The following is a 25,070-nucleotide window of genomic DNA, read 5'->3' as shown; positions in this document are numbered from 1 at the left end:
AGGACAGCTGCCTTTTTCGGGTCTCGAGGCAGACTCACTGTAAGCTGCATTCCCCCAACACAGCTGCTCCGTAACGAGGAGTCCTGGACCTTTCAGGAATGTTCTGAAAGCTTTTTCTCTTCGCTTCCCAGGAACACCTTTAAGGTTTGTATTTGCTTCATCAAGTGAGCACATGCTCATGGTAGCACGTGCCTGAAGCCAGTCACCCCCCATTTATTTGGGAGGCTGGAGACTTCGAGCCCAAACTGGGTAAGACTGCAGAGAGTAACAAGAGGTGAGTAGAGATCAGAGGGTTCTTTCAACTGAATCAGCCTGTTCACCGAGTGCCCTTTGGTACACAGTAGCCTCTGGTACACGTGTAAGAAGTATAGATAGAAGATATTTCAGGGTCTGGTCCCCAAGTTACCCTTCACACATAAACCTGAGCATACCTCTGCCCAGGTCCCTCAATGTTCTCTCCTTGAAAATGGGAGTTTAGCTTATTTCCCCTCCCAATGTTCTGTGGATGTTCAAGCAAATCATGGGACAAGTTTTGGTTGTTACAAACCACTAAACATTAAACAACACATTAACTAAGGCAGTAATTGATCTCTCCCAACCTTCTTGCTACGTGACATCGTCTTTAAACACTTGGTATCCTTCCTGGCATTTCTAAACCTAAATACTTAATATTTTAAAATTCAATTTAATAAAGACTCTCAGGCTGGAGAGATGGCTCAGTGGTTAAGAATACTGACTGCTCTTCCAGAGGTCCTGAGTTCAAATCCCAGCAACCACATGGTGGCTCACAACCATCTGTAATGAGATCTGATGCCCTCTTCTGGTGTGTCTGAAGACAGCTACAGTGAACTTATATATAACAAATAAATCGTTTCTTTTTAAATTAAAGAAAGATGCACTTTCATTATGTTGCATAGGCTAGTTTCAAACTTAGCTATTCAAGGAATCCCCTTGCCTCAGCCTCTGCTTAATGGGTACTCAAGACACCTGCTACCACCCTTGGGTGCTGTTACCATTCTACTAGAGAAATTCTGTGACTGGAACCCACCTTTCCTCGTGCTTTACCTAAAAATACAATACCACTCACCCAGAGTACAGCACCAATAAGCTTGCAATCAAGGTTTCCCTGTGTTCAAGCAATCCTCCTGCCTCAGCATCTTATGTACTGGGACTGAAAGGCATATGCCATCAAAACTAATGTTCTAAGTCTCAATAGTTGGCCAATAGTACAAACTATTCTTAGCACATTTAATAAGGTTCAGGGAGAAAAAAATATCGTGAGAGATTGGAAATGTTGGTGAGTCAGGTCTGAATGGACACAAACGCTGGAGGTAGAGACAGGACTCTGAGTCTGATACTAGCCTGGGTTACACGGTATTCTGTTGTTAAGACCATGCTGGGATGTGACTGGTGGTAAAGCACTTGCCTAGGGTCTGTGTGAGCAAGACCTTGGGTTTAAGCACAACATGCACAAGATGGGGGAGGAGCCATAGTAATGACTGACAGCAGCAAATTACAAATCAATGCTAGATGTGGGGTCTGAAGATGCTCCTGACTTAAGTAAACTGAACGGCAGGCACAGGAGCTACAGCCTTGCTCTGGAGCCCCTAACACAGCAGTGTGGAAGCAGACAGCCTGAGAGCTGGTGGAGCATCTCCTGCTCCGGTTTCTTTCACGCCACATTTAATCCTCACCTGCTGGCTGTGCACCTAAGCCTCTGGGCTGTAAGGACCTTTAATTGCATCTTAGCTCTTCTTTCCCCACCCTGTTCTACGCCCCACTGCTTCCACACATCCCTTCCTTATCTGTCCTGTAAGATATCTAAATAAGCTAATCCAGTCTGACTCCGCTGTTTCTCCTAATCCGTAGAAAGCATAATTTAAAACAAAATTTTAAGTTGAGCATACAGCAATAAGCAAACTGCTAATAATTTGGTGTTTGACTCACACTGCGACAATTCTGGCTGGATCAGTGTAACTCTAGCCGCTAAGTGCTTGGGTTTTGCGTGTGTTCTGTATGTGTGAGTGTACACTAACATCTATGTGCGTGCACGTGGAGGCCATGCACCGCGATTTTTTTGTTCCGTCTCTCAGTGAACACATGAGCTAAGCGGGCAGGCAGAAAACTCCAGGCTCATCTATTTCTACTCTCCTGAGGCAGAACTGCTGTTGAATTTAAGGCCAGCTTGGGGCACACGGCAAAAACATATATTAGAAAAACAGGAAGCAGAACCTAGCCTCTCTCTCACGTATGAAACCTAATCACCAAATTACCAAAGTCCAACCAAACACTTTGTCAATTACTTACTCAAGCAAGATTCTGGTTCTGTTTGGAATGAAATCTTTAATTGTTTTTTTTTTTTTGCACTCCAAATTTTATTCCCCTTCCTGTGGTCCACCCTCTCACTGTTCCCCATCCCATACCTCCTCCCACCCACCTTCACGAGAATGTCCCCAACCTCCACCACCCCACCAGACCTCTAAAGCCCTGGGGCCTCCAGTCTTGTGAGGGTTAGGTGCATCTTCTCTGACTGAACTTGTGGGTGTATGTGTTGGGGGCCTCACATCAGCTGGTGTATGCTGCCTGGTTAGTGATCCAGTGTCTGAGAGATCTCGGGGCGTCCAGGTTAACTGAGACGCTGGTCCTCCTACAGGGCTGCTCCCTTCCTCAGCTTTCTCCAGCTTTTCCCAAATTCAACCACAGGGGTCAACATTCTGTCCACTAGCTGGGTGCACATATCTGCATCTGACTCTTTCAGCTGCTTGTTGGGTCTTTCGAAGGGCAGCCATGTTAGGTCCCTTTTTGTGAATGCCCCATAGCCTCAGAAAGTGTCAGGCCTTAGGGCCTCCCCTTGAGCTGGACCCGACTTTGGGCTGTCGCTGGACCTCCTTTTCCTCAGGCTCTTCTCCATTTCCACCCTTGCAGGTCTCTCAGACAGGAACAATTATGCGTTAGTTTTGACTGTGGGATGGCAACCCCATACAAGCCTCCAGTGTAGTAAGAAGGAGCAGCCACTGCCAGGGCGGAACCCAGCCTCCTTCAACTATTACAGAGAGAATGTTTTCATGTGTAATCTACCTATCTCAAGTACTGATTTATGAAAAAGAAAGCTGATATGTGACCAAAAATGAAACAAATAACAAGACTCTATTAAAATAGAAGAAAAATGTAAATGTGTAAGGTACAATTTTGACCCATGGGTTCAAGAATTTATTAAAGTAATAAGCATTACACGACCCTAACAGCCATTTTCTCCTATGCAAAGATAATAATTAAAATATCAGCATATTTACTTCGTAAGCATAATTAATGCATTTACAATCTGATTATATTTTTTGCTTTCTTCTTTTATGACTATGATGTCTTTCTCCATCCCTGAAATAAAGAGACAAAATTATAATGAAACATTTTAATAACAGCAATACATCTCCATCAGACATAAGCCATAGTAAGCTGGCAATACTTTTTTTTTCTGGAGACAGAGTCTCACTATTTAGCCTCAGATAGCCTAAAGCTTACTATTTAGACTAGGCTGGCCTTGAACTCAGAAACCCACTTGCCCCTGCCTCCTGAGTGCTGGGATCAAGGACATGTAATGTCATCACTCCCAGCTGAACAACAGTTTAAGACTAAAAAGGGAAAGTCAATTATTAAACTAAAGTCAAGGTTAAAATACAGGTAAGCAAGATGGGGGCGGCTCTCATTAGAGAGGGGAAGGAAGATAAACACAGAATAAGGAAGTAGGAAAGCAAAATAATAAAGATTTCTGAAAAAGCCATAAAGAGTCACACTGAAATTAAAAAAAAAAAAAAAACTGAAAGCCATAAGGAATCAAACTATCATCTACCTTAAAAAACAACAACAAAACCCCAAAACTCGTAACATATAAATATGTTTACAAATATACAGATTGTATAAATGTCTTCACATGGCTGACAATACTCCCTCCAAGAGCCAAAGACCACTAACAAAACCCCCACACCAGGCATGAAAAGCCTTCTTGAGCTGCTGGGGAGGCTGTCCAAGAAGCTCCCAGAACATTACAGCACATTGCTATGGCCCTCGGTCACCCCTAGAGGTGGCAGTTAAGTCCCTTTTGCTGGAGACACCATGCATGTCAGTCACAGGGCTCAGAGGCCCCGAGCTGGAACTGGCAAGATTAGATGGTCTTTCCCTGAGGACTAGCTCTCATGGGACCAGAAGACCACAGACAAGCAAGGGGGAGCAAGAGTACCCAGCTACTATGAAGCTCTCGAATTGGACTTCAGACTTGCTCAACGAGAGGGAAATCATGCCTGGGAATAGAAACCTAGCCAACTACCGAAGGCTAGTGAACTCATGGATCTCGGACGAGAACCTCCAACCACCACTGTTCTAACAGCATAATCCCTAATACACTCAAATATTTGTCCTTATATCTGCAATTAAATGTAACCTTATCCCTTATGAAGCAAACTTCTCTCTACAACAGATGGAGACCATTACAGAACACAACAACTAATCAAATGCAGAGTTGTGGAGTCCAGGACCCATGCACACTTTTACAAAACATTCCCACCTAAGGCTCCGGGAATACTGCAGGAGAGGGGTATAGAGATTTTAAGAGCAGAGGATCAGGGAGAGACCGTGTCTCCTAGTAATTTCAGAAGCTATACCCGTAAGCTCTCAGTAATGCAACTGCCTAAACAGGCCTGAACAAGGCCAACAACAGGCGTGCCAAAGTGGGTTGGGAAAGCCTAGGCCTCAACCCTAGAAAACAACTACAGGCAACTAAGGAATTTTGAGAGCAGGAGAAACAGTATTCTGACCAAAGAGTGACCAAGTAGCCAGTCCTGAAAAATTATAAATAGTTACCATACAGACTGAGCAGGCTATATTTAAGAATACATATATGCATTCACATATATGCACCTAACAATTAATGAAAAAAGTGGCCATGAATTTGAAAGAGCAAGGAGGGGTATAAAGAGTCTGGAGGGAGGAGAGAGGAGGAGTAGGATATGACATCTCTAAAGTAAAGAAAGGGGGAGAGGTAAGCACAGTAGATCTGTACTCTGGAGGTCTGCTTTAACTCATGCCAGCTGACCAGAGGACCCGTGCCTGGTGGAATAGCTGACTGTCTTCTGCTGCTGTACCCACTGTGTGTAACTCACCCTGTCTCAGGACTGAGTGCAGAGATGAGTGGGACAGGGGCCAGCTGGGATCTCAGCTCTGAAAAGAGCCCGGGTGGGGAAGAGTGCAGCGGTGGGCGTCAGGAGGTAACTAAGCAGGCGTTTCACCTTCCTGAGAGGACTGACGCACAGCTAGCTCTAGTCTACAGACTGAGTGACAGGAAGACTGACAGAACTATAAGGCCAAGGCTAAGCTTTACCAGGGAGAGGTGGGACGGTTTACGGCTCTTGCTGAGCCTAGGGTTCAGTTCTGCCACGCACACAGTTCTCAAGGGCCTGCAGCCTCAGTTCTAGGGTAGCCAATGCCTTCTTCTGGCCTCCACGGGCACCTGCACACTCTGGGTGCACATAAACTCATGCAGGCACACACACATATGCATAAATAATTTTTTAAGATTTATTCATTTATTATAAGTACACTGTAGCTGTCTTCAGACACACCAGAAGAGGGCATCAGATCCCACTACAGATGGCTGTGAGCCACCATGTGGTTGCTGGGAATTGAACTCAGGACCTCTGGAAGAGCAGTCAGTGCTCTTAACCACTGAGTCATCTCTCCAGCCCACATAAATAATTTAAAAAAAAAAATGTTTTACTAATTCTTCTATCCAGTGGCTCTGGAGAGATGTGTCATGTGAGAAGCTAGTATTGGACAATGCTGTCCACATAAAACTAAGGAGGAGCCAGCAGTGGTGCACAGCTTTAATCCCAGCACTCGGGAGGCAGAGGCAGAGGCAGAGGCAGGGATCTCTTGTGAGCCTGAGGCCAGCCTGATCTACACAGTGACTTCCAGGACAGTCAGAACTAGAGTGAGACCATGCCTCAAAAACAAACAAACAAACAGAATCTAAGCAGGGCCCTGCCTTCCAGAAGCTAAGACTCTGTCTAGTGGGGAAGGAATTCCTGAGTGCAGCAAACAGCAGTGTGCTAGGTAAGGCAATACTTCTTGCCTTAATAAAGTTTACCAAGCAATCATTAAAAAGTAAACAAATAAAAATAAGAATTAGGCAGCAGGACACAATGCAAATTAGCACAGATGTGGACGAGAAGTCGAGTCAGGCTAACTAGTGCAGACTCTTCTCTCCACAGGTAAGAAAAGTACAAGAAACGAATAGAAACTGACCCTGGGTGCTGAGAGCCTTTCAAAGGAATGAGAATTGTGCTGCTGCTGACTTTGAGAATTCATCTGTGCAGAGGAGCAGACATTACTTTCTCAGTATTGAAGTTTAGAGACGTACAGCAAACATCACTCTCTCAACAGACAGCAGCCAGAACAGAAGGGAGGCAGATAGCAGAATGCACAGGAATTTGGACCTGACCAGATGGTAAGCGGTAAGTAAATGACTACCTGATCTCTGGCTTAGGTAAATTTGAGAGGGTCATCCCACTAACCAGGACAGAAATACTGGGGAAGAAGGTCAGAGCGAGACACAGTTTAGTCAGAACCCTGGTGCATGCGAGGCCCTGGGGTGTCCAATAGGTAGCTGGCGTACACGATTAGACCTCGACTGGTCTACACTTATCATTTACCATGAATTCATTCTCCTAGTTATCAAACTATACTAACAAAGGTAAAACTGGGATGTCTCTGATTCCAACCACACTTCAACAGAAGACTTAGCATAAAGAGAAACATGAGAAGGCAATTTCAACAGAAGACAGGTCTAAACAAACACCAAAACTTAGACCTCACCCAGACATCACTTTCATGTCAGCTTTGTTGAGTTTTTAAGAAAGGTGGGAGGCGCCAAGCTGGTCGCCTGGTGGTGCAGGTCTAGAATCCAGGCTACCTGGCAGGCAGAAGCAAGAGGATCAAGTCCAAGTCCTTCCTGGGCTCTACAGTGAGGTCAAGGCCAGAATGATAAAGTACTGTCTCAAACATTAAGACAATATGGAGAAAGATCAGTGTATGGAGAATGGGAGAGAGAAAAATCATCATGGGACTTGGGGGAGTGACTCTCTAGGACACGCCAAAGACCTGGGACAGGGAAGAGAGGCCCCAGGGAGTCTATGGGGGTGACTCTAGTTGAGACTCATAGCAGTGGGGGATATGGAGCCTGAGGTGGCCATCGGGCAGGACTCCAGTAGAGGGATAAGGATACCAACCCACCCACAAAACCTTAAACCCGAAATGTGTCCTGACAAGATGTGCAGGGACAGAGACAGCAGAGACTGAGGGAATGGCCAACCAATGGTTGACCCGACTTGAGACCATTCCATGGGCAAGGACCAAACCTTATTTTCCTTATTAATAGTAGCTATTCCACTATGCTTTCAGACAGGAACCTAACATAACTCTCCTTTGAGAGGCTCTACGCGGCAACTGAGAGAAACAGATGCAGAGACCCACAGCCTAACATTAGACAGAGCTTGGGGACTGAGGGAGCTGAACGGGACAGAGATGTCACAAGAAGACTGACAGAGGCAACTAACCTAGGCTCTTGGAGGCTCCCAAAGCCTGAACCACTAACCAAAGAGCAAGCATGGGCCAGGCCTAGGTCCCCCACCCCACCCCAAATACGTGCAGCTTAGTCTTCACGTGGATCCAAACAACTGGAGCAGGGACTGTCCCTGACTCTGTTGCCCGCCTATGGATCCTGGCCCCCTAACTGGGCTGCCTTGTCTGGCCTCAGTGGGAGAGGATGTGCCTAGTCCTTCAGTAACTTGAGGTGCCAGGGTGGGAGAGGAGCTTCGTGAGGGGGAACCAGGAGGGGGTGCTGTGATCAGGATGTAAAGTGAATAAATAAATTAATGACAAGGAGAGAGAGAAAAGAGCTAAAGTTACAGCTCGCTTGCCTCTAGGTTCCATTCCCAATGTCTCAAAGGATGGGTAGGGGCACAGCCTTTCATGCACACAGAACTAGGAACTCCATCACTAAATGGTAGTCTGTGAGCTGAACATGGTGAATGTGAAGAATCCCATGAATTCCTTCCCTACCTTAACTTACTCCAATAATTTACTCTTCTGCATTCTACAACAGAGTCAACAATGCTGGATAACTCGGGGGCACCACTCACCTTTCTTTCCTTCTTCTTGAGTCAGAACTTTTATCTTTATTTCTTTTTCGTTTGTGTGGGCTCCTACTCCGAGCCCTTCTATGCCGTGAACTTTCAACATCCAAATAACTCCCACCAGACTGCCGTGAATCTACCGAAGCTGATCGCCTTTCCTCATTCCTGCAGTACAGAGAGGAACATCCATTACTTTCTCTCACCAATGGTCTCCACCGTACACAGACCATCCACCTAAAGTATAATATTCCACATCATATCAGTGGCATAATTTTATATTCCACAATGGTAGCGGTTAAGCAAACAGCCCCTATAATGTCTTACTTAATAAAGAATTCCCTAATATGGTTGTTCATCCCTAAGACCAGCATCATCGCGATTCTAAATGCAGTAATTCTGAGCACTGAATTTACCAAGAGTCTTAGAGATGCAATGATTTCATAGTATATACAGGTGACGCATTACACAGGTGCTTTAAGCCGCACAGTGCTCCATGTCCACAATTACAGCATACGGGAGGCACACTACCAACATGCATGGCCCTAGGTTTGACATGAACATAAAGTGAAATAAGCAAACCCTTCCTCAGGAGAGACAATGACGTACTTCTCAGCACCATCTTCTGCCCTTTCCTGCTCTTCTTGCCAATGGTTACTGAGCTCTTCCATGTGCACCTTTATCACATCCCGAATTACCTTGGAAGAAGTAAAAACCAAACGTCAGATCAAGTAGTTGTTCTAAAACTTAAGATCATAAAATCAGAAACACAGGAGCTGGATCAGTGGTTAAGAGCGTCCGTTGCTCTTGCACTGGACCATTTGGTTCCCAGCAGCCATGGCTGGTTCACAATCACCTGAACCCAAGACCAGGGGATGTAATGTCTTCTTCTGACACCTGCCCTAAGTGCACACAGCCACACATACACATGCAATTACAAATAAAATCTATTTAGGAAAAAAATCACTGCTTGTCATCACTCAGAAATGCACTAAGGAAGGGTTGTGACGTAACAGACTGTAAGAGGGGTGTATTTAAAACTGTAAAGGCACTTGTCACACTGATGAGTAAATAAATAAATGGTGGTGCAGTATTATTTCAATGTTAACTGTGAAGTTGGAACTATGCTGTGACGGAAGAAAGCAGCTTTGTTCTTCAGATATATATACATACTATTTTAGGGGTAATGGGTCAACACGGGTAGAACTTACTCTTGAACAATTCAAGGAAAAACTATGTATGAATACAAAATACAGAGTAAGAGATAGAAAGGAAAAATGTTTGCTGGGTGGCTATGTCTAAAATGCCAATAAAAAGGAATTCGAGAATTCCCCGGGCTATACAGTGAGACACCATCAAGAACGAAAGGGAATGAGGATAAGAAAGGGTAGAGTGATGTGTGACATCAATGTTGGAGGAGAGACAATCTGAGGGATGGGAGGGGACCCACAAAGGGGGCGGAGGCAACAGGACACAATGGGGAGTAAAGAGTGAAGTATAATGGCATGGAACAGAAAGCATCAGAATGAAGCCCGTCACTATGCAAATACATTGTTTAAGAATTTTAAGAATTTAGAAAAGAATGAAGGAACAGAATGGTTAAGTCCACAAAGCCCAGTGCCCACGAGGGATGACCCACGTAAAGCTGTGCATAGTTCTTCCTACTCTGCTTACTTCTCTAACTCTTCTGTGTGAGGACATTTGCACACGATTCTTACATCTAACAAACCAAAATAAAAGACAGAATATGAACTACTTCAGTTTCTCCCCAGATGTTCTCCCAAGGGATCTCGAATCCTGAACCTGTAAGATTCAACAACCTCTTCTGGCCTCTATGGGCACATACACAATGAACAATACTCAGGTCTGTGTACAGAAAGCAGAATTAAATAAAATCTAAATAAAAAACTCAAATAACTTATGCAAGTCACACAGCCAATGACCAACACCAGAGTCAAAACTCAAGCCATGGAAGAGGGGCATGGTGGTGCAAGCCTTTAATCCCAGCATTCGGGAAGTAAAAGCAGGAGGATCCCTGAGATCAAGGCCAGCCTGGTCTACAAGTGAACTCCAGAACAGGGAGGACTATATAGACAGCCAGTGTCAACCACTCCCCAATACCCCAACACCCAACCTGCTCAAGCCAAGGGCAGTTAAAAGCCCAAATTCATGCTCTTGTCACACCACAGAACCACTTTCTCAAAAAAGTATCTATAAAAGGCTATGCAACCTTCACAGATTATGTTAGTGGCAAGGACGAACAGTGGCATTCTCAGGACACTTCAGAAAAACTTCTGGGGACATAAAATCGACTTAGAAAATCATGGGAAATGTTTATTTTCAGCAAAAGCACTACTAGAGTGTGGACTTACCTCAGTGTATGACTTTTTGGTTATATGGACATTCTTAGCTCTGTAGGACTGGCGTCTCCTTTTGTAATCTCTCACTTCTGCCAGGATTTCCAGGTAAGATTTTGGACTTTTTCGGCTATTATCTAATGAAAGAATAAAATTATTATACTCTTACAAGCATTTAAGTTTTTATTAATGTGTGCATATGTATGTCTGTGGGTTTGTCGCTGTGAGTGTGTCTAGGGAGTCAAGAAGGAATCTGGTCCCTTGGAGCTGGAGTTATGGGTAACTGTAAGCCACCCAGTGAGGGTAATGAGAAGTGAGCTTGGGTCCTCTGCGAGGGCATCACGAGCTCTTAACTACTGCTCTCTCTCTCTAGCTCTACTTGAAATGAAGAACTTAACAGTTAGGAACAATCCTGCGGGCTGGAGAGATGGCGCAGTGGTTAACAGAACTGGCTGCTCTGTCAGAGCCAGAGGTCCTGGGTTCAATTCCCAGCACCCACATGGTGGCTCACACCCATCTGTAATGGGATTTGATGCCCTCTTCTGGTGTGTCTGAAGACAGCTACGGTGTACTCACATAAAACACATGAATCTTAAGAAATAAAGTAAGGGACAACCCTGCACAGTAAGTTACGAGGCAACCAAGTTCCAAAACAATCTACATTATGCAGACTACTTTACATCACTCGTTTTCTAGCCAATAGATGAACAGAGGTATTCCAGTCCATAGAGTAAATAAACATAAGTAGTGTTCCTGTAGATGAAACACTGCACTAAAGTGAGAGCAAAACCCCACAGGTAACACCACTAACTCATAACTAATGTCAGTGCATGACACACCACCACCTGATGCCCCTCGCGTGGCACAAAAATCAAATCACTTGACATTCGTGAGATGGAGTGACAAGAAATGTAAATGACATTTATCTCAAACCTTGATTGACTTTAGCAGCCAAATCTACAAACAGGTCACTGTCATTTTCGATGACTTGAGGAGCAGAGCGCTTTTTCTTTGTTTCCTCAATGACGAAATCATAAAGGGCAAGGCGATCGGCTTGTGTGAGGTCACAAACAGATCGTTTGTGATTCAGAGGAACTTCAACAGGCGCTGAAGAATATAGTCCTAAGACAGAGCAGGGCAAGAGTAAACGACGGGCGAAGCGCGTGGACTTGACTCTTAAATCTGTGCTATAACCATAGTAACCCGAACTACTTTTTCCATACGGAGAGGGTGTGGTGAATGGCAATGCTGCACAGTGTCTGGTGTTCTCTCCAACAAGGTTAAGACAGACTCCAGGGAGTCAGGCAGCAATAACCACAGAAACGACTTGAGCATCAGAAACCCTGCTTTCCCTCTGGATGAGGTCTGGACATGTTGCCATGGTTGCCGGGTGGTGCAGGCTCTCGTGTTCAAGGGAGTCTCCTGTCTCACTTCCTAAGCAGCTAGGACTACAAGGACACAGCATAGGACAGGCTAGGAAAGCCCCTATATAAAAGCTGAAAATATTTTTAATAGACGCTATACATTTTCAGTGCTTCTGAAAACAAATTAGGGGACTGTGAAGAATATGTAAGAAGACCTCATATGAAACATTAAGGTTCATGACATCTGTGCAATGACCAGAGTAGGGAAAATTAAGCCGTATGGTAGCGCACACTGGCAACCCTGGCTCTCAGGGGTGGGAGATCAGCCAGGCCTACAGACTCTTATTTAAGTAGAAATTCCAAACTTCCTAAGACCAGCAGAAGACAATTTAAACTTGACTTAGTTTCCTGAAGAGGAGGTATGCTGGCTTAACTAAACCAAGTGGGAAAAGTAACACAGTGCCCCAACAGTAACGTATTATTCTAACGTCTGCTCATGAATGAACAATAAATTAATACGATACCTTGATATGACGTATTAAAACATAGAAGAAAAATTGTTTTGAGACTCAAATATTCTCAAAGAAACAAAGTGACTGTGACTGTGAACAAAGCAGTTCAAACCACGTCTTCCCATGAGAACTGAGAGCATCTCTACTACAGGAGCGCTAACACTGGCGAGGTTCTCTAAGGGAGTCAAAGCTGGTACATAGCACACGCGCAACAGTGGCCCTCCCCAGAACTCACTAGCATCTCAGGCAAGAGAGAGCAAGAGGAGAATTCACGTAAGAGCAGTGAAGGGACTTATCCACAAATTAAGGAGAGCTGCGGTGGTACCTAGTCTGTGCTTTCCCAGATGCAGTTAATGACACCTGGACACTGTTATTGGTCAAGGGGTTGGAAATGAGTGGGGAAGACGGACTCCCTCTGAAATCACCAACCAATCACTCGGGTGCTGAGGCACTATCGTAAGACTTTAGCAGCCGGGTGTTAACCACAATCATACAACAGAAGACTGGCTTTAATAAGCCTAATTCCTTTGACTATCAGCTATAAAAATCTAAATAAAAAATACAAAATGTAGAAAACAGTTTAATAATCAAGCTCAACGTTTTCTTTTATTAATTAATCTTAAATTTACTTATAATAGACTAATATTTAAATTTCTTAAAATTCAATCAAAATTCCAAACCAAGACTTTAAGAGTGACAGTTATTGAGGTAAAGTCAAAAGCTTGAGTGATACTTTTAAAAGGATATCATTTGCAAAAAGGATACTGCATATCTTTAAATAAGGAGTACATTCAGGTTCCTAATTCCTCTTTATACTCACCCCAATTACTGAAAAAGAAAAAGTACAGAAAAGGTTAAGCAACAAACTGATTGAAAAAAAAAAAAGGATAAACACACTTAAACAAGCTTCATTTACAGTAAGTTTTCAAAGTGCAAATTTCCATATGCTTTATGTACTGCAACTGCTATAAATTTGTGTCTTCTTTTTTCATTGTTTAAGTTGTGGTAAAATATAAACAAGGCACAACTCATCCTGTATCAGACTTTGCTACACACTCACCGCCTCTGCCCATCCCCAGAGCGCTTACCATTTCGAAATCCAACTTTAAGTTATTGTAATGAACACTCTTCTCTGTCAGTCACTGTCCTTACAGGGAAATTACCCACAACACACGTATGTATAACTCCCTAACATCAGATAAAGAAAACAGGCCGGTGGGAGGAAACTAACTGCCCAGATGGCCCTCTAAGATTCTTCCACAGGACACCCATTTCAAACCATGGCCATGTCTCACTCAATACGTGTAATAAAATTTACAGCAACATGAATGCTTAATATCAGAGAAAGAAGATAAACCACTAAGTATAAAATTAGTATAAAATTACTATTATGATCAAAATTAATAACTTTGTTATAAAACTAGTCAAAGTAGGTGCAGAAGAAAATGCATACTAGCTGCTCACTTCCTGTGACGTCATCAGAGTGTAGGCTGACCTGACACACAGGTGCCATGAGAATATGACCACAGACCTTCCCAGTGCACCTTACACCATCAACCAGATGAGGAAGCACACCCTGCTCCATGTTCACCTACGTCAATCAGTAAGAAGGCAGGTGAAGAGAGTCTAGGCCTCAGATCAAATGTGAACACATCTAAGATATGAGTAGGTCACAAAGATAATCCTGATTAAAAAAATGCAGAACTCTACACGGGATTTAAAAATGTTCTTAAAAGGTTACAGATTGCATTAAAAGTTATTCAGAGAAATCAAATCTTAGGAAAGAAGACTTCGAAGTCAAATAAAATTTCTCAACTCCACTGAAAAGAACTGTTCTACCTAACTCTTAGACGCCCCAAGTTTAATCCCCAGCACCATAAACCAATCAACTAACCAACCAACCAACCAACCAACCAAAACAGCTCCTGTGACGGACTGGACTCAATGTCTAAATCTTACTGTCTAGTCCTATACACCCACACCAGCTGACTGTCTAGTCCTATACACCCACACCAGCTGACTGTCTAGTCCTATACACCCACACCAGCTGACTGTCTAGTCCTATACACCCACACCAGCTGACTGTCTAGTCCTATACACCCACACCAGCTGACTGTCTAGTCCTATACACCCACACCAGCTGACTGTCTAGTCCTATACACCCACACCAACTGACTGTCTAGTCCTATACACCCACCACCAGCTGACTGTCTAGTCCTATACACCCACACCAGCTGACTGTCTCAGTCTATACACCCACACCAGCTGGACTGTCTAGTCCTATACACCCACACCAGCTGACTGTCTAGTCCTATACACCCACACCAGCTGACTGTCTAGTCCTATACACCCACACCAGCTGACTGTCTAGTCCTATACACCCACACCAGCTGACTGTCTAGTCCTATACACCCACATCAGCTGACATTTCCTAAAGCAATTACTTATACAAAACTTACCCATGTTATAACAACATGGTACACAGTAGTTTTTCCTTAGATTAGGTTACTGACTAATATAGCTAGCCCCAGTTTAGCTCTTGCCATGTGTATTCCCATAATCCTACAAAGCCAGAGAACAAAACCTCCTAAGTTCCGTACGCAGGGGTGAGCAGCACACTTACTCTTCAGAGTGACCAACAATGAGGAGTGACCCGTACTGACATAAGCATAGATGTGCAGTCTGATGTTCTCACGGTGACATCACCCAGAACCCCAGTGCACGACTCTCACTACAGGAAGATCATTTCTAACCCAGAGCAGAACTCAAGTCAGAGTTTCTTCCGGGATGCAGCCCTGCTGTCACCTAGGGAAGGTAAGTCTCCTTTGAGTTTCTTCACCTAATGAAGATAGATGGAAACACTTCTCCAACGCAAGTTTGCTGGGAAAAGTAAACACAAAGAAAGAACTCTAGGAAAAAAAAATTTTTTTAAAAGTAAAAAGATGAGCTAGATGTGTACTACACACCTAAACTTTATCTGAGGCAGGAGCACTGTAAAGACTGAAGGCAGCCTGGGCTAGAGACCCTGGCTCAAACAAAGAGGGGAGGTGAACAGCGAGGTGACCTCACTAAGTAACAAAAGCACTGAAGGCCTTTACATCGAACAATACAAGAACTGTATCAAACCGGCCCTTTCAGCCAGTCTGTTTCCTACTTGTAAAATACAGACTGGATGAGACGGTGAAGTAGTTTGTCAGCTCCAAAGCAAAGCAAGTTCATTAATCCATCTAAAGCAGTCAGTGTCTTAAACGCCAAGCCTCACAAAAACCCCAAACTAACAAACAAAAACACAACAAACTTCACTTTAAAAAAAATGATTTGCACTGGTCTATTAACTAACAGGGCCAATAAGCAGAAACAACAGAGATCATGGAAGACTTAAGTAATCACAGATCAGTTATCTGTAAGCTTAAAGGCGGAGATGAAGTCAGCAGACACAAAAATGAGAACTTTAAAAGGAAATACTATCTATTTAGGATGGCAAGATGGCTCAGTAGGTAAAGAAGCTTGCCACAGCCTGATCACATGAGTTCAACCCTTGGAAGCCACACTGTAGAAGGAGAGAACTGACCCCTGCAGTCGTCCTCGGACTTCTATACATCATCACCACACGTGTGCCACCACCATCCGCTGCACAAGCAAACAAATGGAAAATGTGTTTCTGCTGCTGGCAGTAACCATCCCGAGACACAGAGGCCACCGGAAAAACAATCTTCCTTCTGAAGCCACAGTCCACTGAGAGAAATCAAGTCCAGAGAGTGACACAGTGGCTTCTTAGAACAGTATTGGAAAAGACTGAACTGCAGCAAGGGGGAAAACCTGCCATGATAACCACAGAAAGAGAGGAAGGACAGAAGGACGACAGCCTTCTGCACAAGTGGAGCCACTTGTGCCAACTAAACGTCACACCCAGATTCAAAAATCTAAACTCTATTAACTTCCTTCCGCTTGGGTAAAGCTCTTCTTTTAATTTTCTAAGAACTTTAGCTAATTCTCTTTAAAGCCTTGTTTTTGGCAAATTCCAAGGCAGAAACATTTTGAAGAACTCCAAAGCTGGGCACGAAAAGCCACAGATGCTCTAAAGCCACACAAAAAACCACTGTGCTCCTGAGTTCTTTCCGAGGCATCCAGAGTCTCAAAGGTCAAATCCAAAAAGATCACAGATACAGACTTGGAGGGACTGTTCTGAGAGCAACAATGGAGCAATGTCTTAATGTTATCGTCAACATTCTCAACAAACTCCCAGGGTCAAGTACTTGCACCGAACAGAACAAACCAAGACACCTGTATCCAGTATGCTTACTCAATAAATAGTGTTTTTTAAAACTTCTCCGCAAGGCAACCACAGCCATCAGATAATGCCAAAACAGCACCCCAGGCTGAGAGAGTGTGTGAGGGAGCTCTAGTGTGTCTGAGGAAACAGCTGACAAAGTTGGAATGACGTAAGCTATCTCATGTTAAATGGAAGACTGATCCTGAGAGGCACATACAATGTGTGACTATAGGAGAGCAAACACCCTGATTCACGACTTAGCTAAAAGGACAGCAGCACTTACTTTGGCTATAACAGTCGCCATCTTTCCCAGCTGTAGTCCTAGCTTGTTTAATTATCTGGAACTGTGAGTCCTTGTCTGAAAAAGAAAAACCCACGTCACTGCCTATAACCTCAGTAAGACTTCTTTCAGAACCCAGAAGTGGTCAGATTCCAATTAGTTCAGAAAAATATAATCGCATTCAGGATTAGCAGGTACATACTGGAGAAACTAGTGACTACCAGGAGAGCCCAGACGCCGTTTGAAACAGTTAGATATATCCATACTCTAAGGTGTGGGGATAGAGTATCTGCTTGGCAGGTAAGAGAGTAGATCCATCTTCATGACCACAAAAACTAATAAAGACTCTCAGGCAGTCCACAGGGCACTGTCTCACCAAAAGTTTCACATCCATCCGAGCGGGAACAGGACTTCTGCTCTTGAGGCCCATCAAGGCTTTGGCCATATAGTGCACACGACTGGAGCACATTTCCATCTTCCCTGGCACGTTCAGTCCTCCCTCGTATCTTTGGTTATATTTTTGTTATAACCAAGAAGTGAGGCATGTACTCTACTGTATAATTTGTTTGGATGTTTTTGCAAGATGGGATCTGTTATTGTAACTCTGACTGTCCTACTCACCTTGTAGACCAAGCTGGCCTTGAACTCACAGAGACCTACCTACCTATGCCTTCCCACCATGCCTGCCCTACTGTACAAAGTTTTGCAGGCTCTTCACTCCCGGTTAACATAAACCGAGTCCATTTTTGTATCACAGGAAGTATCTTCACTGTGCACAAGTTAATCCCTTAAGGTTCTAAATGTCATAAGCATGTCTATAATATTCATTTTTTTTTTGGTTAATTTAAAAAGAAAAATACGAAACTAGGCTAATTTCAATTATAATCTAATACACTTACTCAAAGTAACTGAAGGAATCTTCAAATTTTCATAGAAAAAAGTAGGATTGTACATTTCATCCTAGACAGTGAAAAAAAAAACAAATACAAATTTCAATTCTTAAGGATTGCACAAATAGCTGTTTTAAGATTTGAGATAAATGATACCTCTATTTAAATAAATACCATTTGTGATGTTAGACACAGTACTACTCTACAAGGGCTCATAACACTCTCCTGATTTACTAATGAGTGAATTTCGTGATATTATGCAATAAACAAATGCTACCTCTTCCTCTTTGGTATATCCCAGTTTCCTCAGTCTGCAAGATTCCATGTGCTTTGGTAGTGATGATTTAGGCATGCGATGATTGGGATCATAAGGGCATATGGTGATTTCATCCTGTAAAAATTAACAGAAGGGAAATAGCACTTAAACAACCTAGTGCTTCTTCTTCTGTGGGCCTCGGTCCAATGTGGGTATCTGTACGGAAAGGAAGGGAGTCCTCTCAATGCATCTTTCTAAAGCCTCTCTGTCCTCTACAGCCCTTCAAAGCTTAGCATCCACTATCCCGACAGCCTCACTAACAGCCATTCCTCACCCCTGCCACCATTACCTCACTGGCACAACCATTAGCAACCTTCCTGCCACTGAAGCCAAAGAACATGTCACCCTTGTTGTATTAGAGTTCCTAGTCATGATCTTCTGTCCAAAGCTGTCAACCTGGTATCTTTGCTCTCTTTCGCTGTTGCTCATATGTACACATGTGTAGGGAGCATGTGTAAATGTGCATGTGAAAGCCAGAGATCAACATCAGGTGTCTTCCTCAGTCCGAATACTAAATCTAAAAGCTCACCTATTTGGCTAGACTGGCTGGCCACCAGATCCTCCACTTCCCCACTACTGAGGTTACAGATGTTTTTACCACTGTTCTGGGGAATTCTCATGCTTCTGAAGCAAGCACTTTTATCAACTGAGCCAGCTTCCCAGCCTTGTTTTGTTCATTCCTTTAGAGACAGGCTCCTCCTACTATGTAGCCCAGGCTGGCTCTGAATTGATGGCAATTCTAAGCATCCTCCAGAGTGCTGGGGTTACAGCCATTCTCACCACTTCTAGCTCTTGATAAATGGTTCATGTCTTTCTACCTGTCCGGTTCTTATTTGGTCTCCTACAGTCTGCATTTCATGTAATTCTAATCATTAGCCTTGTCATTCAATAATATGCTTCCTAGCAATACTCTGCCTTTGGCACTCAGTATGCTTGTTTCCTGAGTCCATCTCATCGGACCACGTCTCTCTTAGTACCTTACACTGGCTCAGTGGGCGAGGCACTCGCCAAGCATGTCTGATGGCCTGAGCTCTATTCCTGCAATCCACAGAGAAAGTGGAAGAAACAGATTCCACACAACTGTCCTGACCGACCCCCACATCATACACACACAGTAATTTTTTTTAGTCTTTATATTATTATTAAGTACCTTATACTAAAAGTCCAACATGAACAAAAATAAATTCAATATAGTTATGGTCTACGTGATGGTTAATCTTAGCTCTCAAGTTGATAAAACGTAGAATCACCTAGAAGGTGGGCCTCTGGGCTTGGGTCTATGGAGAATCATCTTGGTTAGGTTGAGGCTGACAATTGTGGGTGGAACTATTCCCTAGGCCGGGTTCCTGAACTCTATAAAAGGAGAAAACGAGCTGAGCACAAAGACTCACTGCTTCTTTTGGCTGCAGATGCAATGGGACCACCTGCTTCTTCCCGCTCCTGTAGCTCTGACTTCCCTATCATAATAGACTTTACCTTAAACTGGAAGCCTTCTTAGCTTTGTGTCTGTTGCTGTGATAGAACCCTGCAAAAACTCAGAGCAGAGTTTAGGGTTACAGTGCATCCTACAGAGAAGTCAAAGTGGCAGACCTGGAGTAGCTATTCACATCCACAATTACGGGCAGAGAAGGAACACATGTGATGCCTACCTTTAGGGTGAATTTTCCCATATTAATCAATCCAGTGAATAAATCCCTCCCCCGGATCCAGGGATTCCTTACTGAGACTCCCCTCCCAGATGATTCTGCATTGTGTCAAAACTGATCATCACACCTTCCTTTCTTCCCTTGCTTTGGTGGGGTATTTTATCACAACATAAAAGCCTCCTGGCACCCAAACCTGCCTTCTTCCCCTTTCAGAGAAAGGTGCCACCTGCTCAAGTAAGAACTGACCCTTACTCATCACCCACATCCAAGCAACCACCGAGTCACGCCGTACTTACTCCTAAATGTCTTTGAAGTCCTTTTCGTTCTCTCTATCCCCAGTGCCCCTTGGCCTATTCAGGCTGTCACCGTTCCTTCTCTGGATGGCAACAGCTATCTAACTGCTCCCCATCTCTGCATGCAGGATGGCTGCTCTCTATGACATTTTCCACAAGGAGCCATTCTGGAAACCCCAGCTCTCCCATTGACTGGCTATAAAAAATTAGGTAGCATATTTAACTTTTTCTTGAGTCAGTTTCTTTAGCTGTAAAATAGAAGCAACAGACCCTCGTCACACAAAGATATCATGAAGATTAAATAAATATAAGTATGTGAGCGTATACACAGAGAACATTTGAGTAGGCCTGGTACTTAGTACTAAATAAATACTAGTAGGTATTTTACCAAAACATAAATGTGATTTGGATAGTCCCTGACTTAAAATTTGTCTATGCCTTCTCTGTTGCCCTCAGTCTTTTGTAAAAAGACAAACAAACAACAAAAACCAAGAGTCTCTAATGACTGACAAAGACCTTTATAAAGCTCCTAATAACCTATATGGCCCCTACCTACTATCACTCCACTCCTTACTTATATCATGGCGCACAGGTTGGTCTACAAGTGATTATCCTCCTAATGTTCTAGCCATCCTTAAGTTCTTGAGGCTCTCTAATCTTCTCACTTAAGCCTGGACTTCTAAGTGTGCTGATGCCTTCTCTGTGCTTGACCTAGCTAATTCTATTCAGTTGTTGCTGCTGCTGTTCTTATTTTGTCAGGTCTGGGGAGATGTCTCACTAAAGGAAGCATAAGGATCCGAGTTCAAATCCTCAGAACCCATGCAAAAGATAGGCATGGTTAATAGGCACCTCCAATTTCAGTGTTCCCACTATGAGATAGAAGCTCACGGGCCAGCTAGAATGATGTATGTTATATCAAGACAACAAGAGATGCCCAACACAGTAAAACTCGACCCCTAACCCAGGGCATACCCCCATACACATCCACACAGATTCTTAAACATTTGTTTATTTAGGTATTTACGTATATGAGTGCTCTTCATGTACACCTGCACACCAGGAAGAGAGCATCAAATCCCATACGGTTATGAGCCATCATGTGGTTGCTGGGATCGAACTCAGGGTCTCTGGAAGAGGAACCAGTGCTCTTCCCCACTGAGCCTCTTTAGCCCCCAAGCAGATTTTTTTTTTAAAATATACTTTTCAAGATGCTTTTACTGACGCATCATAGCCTATAATAACTGATACTCCAAAAATTTCAATTTCACCCATTACAGACTTTGCCACACAATAATATAACCACTGTCATTTCTTTATCCCCCTCACTGTTACCATGACAAGCTCACAAACTGCCTCTGTTGTCTTCTAAGCACTATTGCAGAAACGTGGAAAGTGATTAATTATCTGGACTGCGTCTATCCTAGAAACTATCAATGTTATCTACCAGAATTTTTAAGCCAGTTACTCTAGTGAGTATCAGATAATCATGTTCCTCACAGTACACTGTCGAATCTGGGAGTTTTGCATAGCAATTAACCCTCAGAGGCTTTGCATTCAAATTCCAGTTGCCAATCCCGCCCTCCTGTTTTTGTTTCTTCATTTGCAAAATGCTGACAGCCATTCTAGCCTCCTTGGTTTATGAATCTTAAATGAAGTACTGTAGTGTCTTACACAAAGCATTAAGTGTTAATATCACTAGCTGAGTAATATCTCGATGTTAAAGGAAGGTGTGGTGGGGCCCTGCTCAATGGCCTGGAAATTTCCTAAAATTACCTAATTCTTATCTCAAACTTTCTCAGTTGTCCCCCAAATCCATTTTACAGCATCGTTACTAGGGTTTAAGCCATGAGCTATACTGGTTAATTCACAACTCCAGATATACTTGTAAAGGTACAATGGAGGGTTTTTCCTTCCAATTTCCACTTTGATTTTAATACAATAGTGATAAGCTTCTACGTAAATCGCAGTAAATAGTTCCATTGACGTATAGCTTAAACCTTGTTATCTCATAATGATAAGTAAAAAGGATATAAGAAATCACCGCGCAACGCAAATTCCCTTTATCCTGCACCTATTAAAACAAAAGTCAGGATAATTCACTCGAATACACTTCTTAAGGGGTCGGCTGCTTATTCCTTAGAGGCTTCCTTTAATCGTCCCAGAATCCATACCGTCTGAGTGGGAAGCGTCCGGGTTCAAGATTGAGAAAAGTGAACACTGAATCTAACGCAATGTAGAATCCTTATGACGTGACGAAGCAAATCGCCAAACCTAACAGCAGCACCCCCGGAACATGCACCCAACGAGCCTTGTTCTCCCTGTATTGCACCGGGATGGAGCGCTCGCAAAAAACCTGGGTTCCACCTGCGCCTTTCCTATGGGGAGAAGCCAGTCGCCCGGAAAAGGCCGGGCGACCTCGCCCCTCACCTCGGCCGTCACTTCGTCCCCGGGGTCCAGCTGATCCAGGCTCCATCCCAGGGACGCCGTCACCTCCTCCAGTGTCCTGCAGCAGCTCTCCACGAACTCGCTGAGCTCCTCCTGCAGCCGACGCCGCTCTTCCAAGGGAGGAGGCTCGGTCTCCATGATCGCAGCTCACCTCAGACAGGAAGTGGTAGAACTGCTGTGAGCGCACGGGCTTCTGGGAGCTGTGGGCGGGACCTAGGGATTGCGCCAACCTATAGGGAAGAGCCGACGGGCAGGGCGGAAGCGGTAGTTTTGAAAGGCGTCTTCCTCACTTTTCCGGACCCGGCTTAGTTTGCTTAGCTGGTTTAAACTTGCGTCCTAACATTGAACAGCATTCCAGGCTCTTTCGACATTTTGGGAGAAATTATTTATATCGGCAGGAAAGTGTCAGTGTAGCCTTTCTCCAGCTCATTAGCGTTTTGCCTCTTTCAATTACTCCAAATACCTACATAGCTTCTAGATTCTTTTTTTTTTTTTTTTTTTGGAGCTGGGGACGGAACCCAGGGCCTTGCGCTTCCTAGGCAAGCGCTCTACCACTGAGCTAAATCCCCAACCCCATTTCTAGATTCTTTATCCCAAATGTTAATATGCACATCCTCAGAACATGCAAGATCAAACAGAGAATTCATGAAACTGCTGTCCAAATTCTTCTTAAAGCAATTTATTATGTTTTAAACAATTGACTATAATTAGTTATTATCTCTTAATTTAGAACAGCCTCCTCTCTTCCCCCTCTCCCTCTGGTTACTCTCTCCCCTCATTGAAACAGAGTCTCACTATCTAGTCCTGGAACTCACTTTGGTGACCAGGCCAGAGATGTCCCTGCTTATTAAAGCCTGGTGCTACCAGCCTGGCCTCTCTCCTTTTAAAATTGAGTTATTAGGTTTGTGAAGAACTTAGGCCAGTTGTCCTGTAAAATTTTCTTCCTTCAGGATTTATCATTTCTCCTGGTCACTGCTACCACCAATTCATAATTAATTATTAAAAGGTAGTGCCAGGGAAATGTTAGTGATTCCCCCCAAACACAGACAGGAGCTGATCTGATATAAATTACAATAGGGCCTTTTTGTTTGAACTAGCTCAGGCCCCCTCCAATGCACCATTGTTTGAGGGGGGAGCCCCAAACATCTACTGGGGCAAATCTAATTGGAAAGCTACTGTGGCCTTTAACATAATTTTCTGGTGCTGGGAGTCATATCATAAACTAAATTTCTGCTCCTCTCAGCATTGGTGGTCCTTAGGCAGGGGGTGGGCTATAACCTGGGGGTGCAAGTTTGTTGGGGAAATAACCTGAGACGTTGGTCTTGTTGGGGGTGTAACCTGGAGATGCTGATCTTGTTGGAAATTAGCCTGGAGTCTGGAGCTAGGCTCGGGTTTTGTTGGGGACAGCTTGAAACTAATACTAGGTATCAGCCTGCTAGTTTACCTGGGTTCAAACTTAGATCAGGTTCTCTAAAGTGGAGTCTGAACTTAAAAGATTTGGCCTCTCACCCCTCGCCCCCCTTTCTCTTGTGTCTAGAAGGTCCAATCATGAGACTTCCTGAAGCTTCACGTAAACAGTCACAGGGCTATGTCTTTGTAGTGTCTCTGGTGCATGGGTAGGGAGGGCCCGATGGGTGGGAGGAGGGAGTCTGGAGGCTGAATTCTCCTCCTGCTGACCAGCATCTTCTTCAACTGCAAACAGGTATGCAGTGGATACAGTCTGTAACTCTGTAGCTCAGGGACCCTTTCAGTGAGGCTCTAGTGACTCCTGGCAGTGTCTCTTGATTAGGACCCAATCTCTGGGTTAAAGTTGGTGACACTCTGGAGGTGGGCCTGTTTTATGGAAAGCCTGAAGTTTAAGCCGAACACGTTTTGTGTACCCATTGGACACCCTCGAGATTGTGTAATAATTTCTGTCAGTAGGTGAGCCAAGCATAACTTCAAAAGGGGTGAGTCCCATCTGGTATGGGAGTTCTGTACTCTATAAAGGATGAAGGGGGGTGCTCACTTTAGCAGCACATACACTAAAATTGGAACAATACAAAGAAGGTTAGCATGGCCCTTTTCAAGGATGACACGCAAATTCGTGAAGCGTTCCATATTGAAAAGGAAAGAAAGAAAGAAAGGAGGAAAGAAAGAAAGAAAGAAAGAGGAAGAAACAAAGAAAGGAAAAGAAAAAAGAGAAGTACAATCATCCAGACTCTAAGGTCAAGGTTAAGGCCTCTTTTAGGGTTCTATTTATCTTTTCTACCTGTCCTGAACTCTGGGGATCTATAAGCATAATGAAGTTTCCAATCAGTCTCCAGAATATGAGCTCATCTCTAGCTTACCTGGGACACAAATGTAGGTCCATTGTCTGTCCCTAGAAGCATAGAAAAACCATACCATAGGAAGAATTCTTTTAATGGTGTGTTGTTACCATCACACAGTCTCATGTTTAGTTGGGAAAGTCTCAGTCCATCTTGAAAAGGTATCTATAAACACCAGCAAATATTTGTATCCGAATTTTCCTGG

At 43.8% G+C, this 25,070-nt stretch overlaps 1 protein-coding gene and 1 non-coding gene across 4 annotated transcripts; one reads left to right on the top strand and one right to left on the bottom strand.

Annotated features, from left to right (window-relative positions):
- Positions 1–3,175: 3,175 nt before the first annotated feature.
- On the bottom strand, positions 3,176–22,719 carry Snrnp48 (small nuclear ribonucleoprotein U11/U12 subunit 48). Of its 3 annotated transcripts, none has more exons than XM_032884392.1 (9): positions 22,539–22,719; positions 18,134–18,247; positions 17,866–17,926; positions 16,970–17,044; positions 11,471–11,659; positions 10,553–10,674; positions 8,790–8,878; positions 8,172–8,348; positions 3,176–3,375 (listed from the first exon to the last, which is right to left on the bottom strand). In XM_032884392.1, exons 1-8 carry the CDS (start codon positions 22,692–22,694, stop codon positions 8,186–8,188), a joined length of 969 nt encoding a protein of 322 aa, XP_032740283.1. In that variant the 5' UTR covers positions 22,695–22,719; the 3' UTR covers positions 3,176–3,375; positions 8,172–8,185. The 3 variants fall into 3 exon arrangements, 2 of the variants coding, with proteins under 2 accessions (XP_032740283.1, XP_032740281.1); XM_032884390.1 differs by having other exon boundaries at positions 3,178–3,375; positions 8,190–8,348; XR_004385746.1 differs by having other exon boundaries at positions 3,289–3,375; positions 8,133–8,348.
- A 1,837-nt stretch (positions 22,720–24,556) lies between these two features.
- On the top strand, positions 24,557–24,662 carry LOC116884116. The gene has a single exon (XR_004385847.1). It is a non-coding gene; the product is annotated as a U6 spliceosomal RNA (small nuclear RNA).
- Positions 24,663–25,070: the final 408 nt, after the last annotated feature.

This window comes from Rattus rattus, chromosome 14 (genome assembly GCF_011064425.1).
Source record: "Rattus rattus isolate New Zealand chromosome 14, Rrattus_CSIRO_v1, whole genome shotgun sequence".
Taxonomy (NCBI): Eukaryota; Metazoa; Chordata; class Mammalia; order Rodentia; family Muridae; genus Rattus; species Rattus rattus.
Note: the sequence above shows the minus strand (reverse complement) of the source record. Positions and strands in the feature narration are given on the sequence as shown.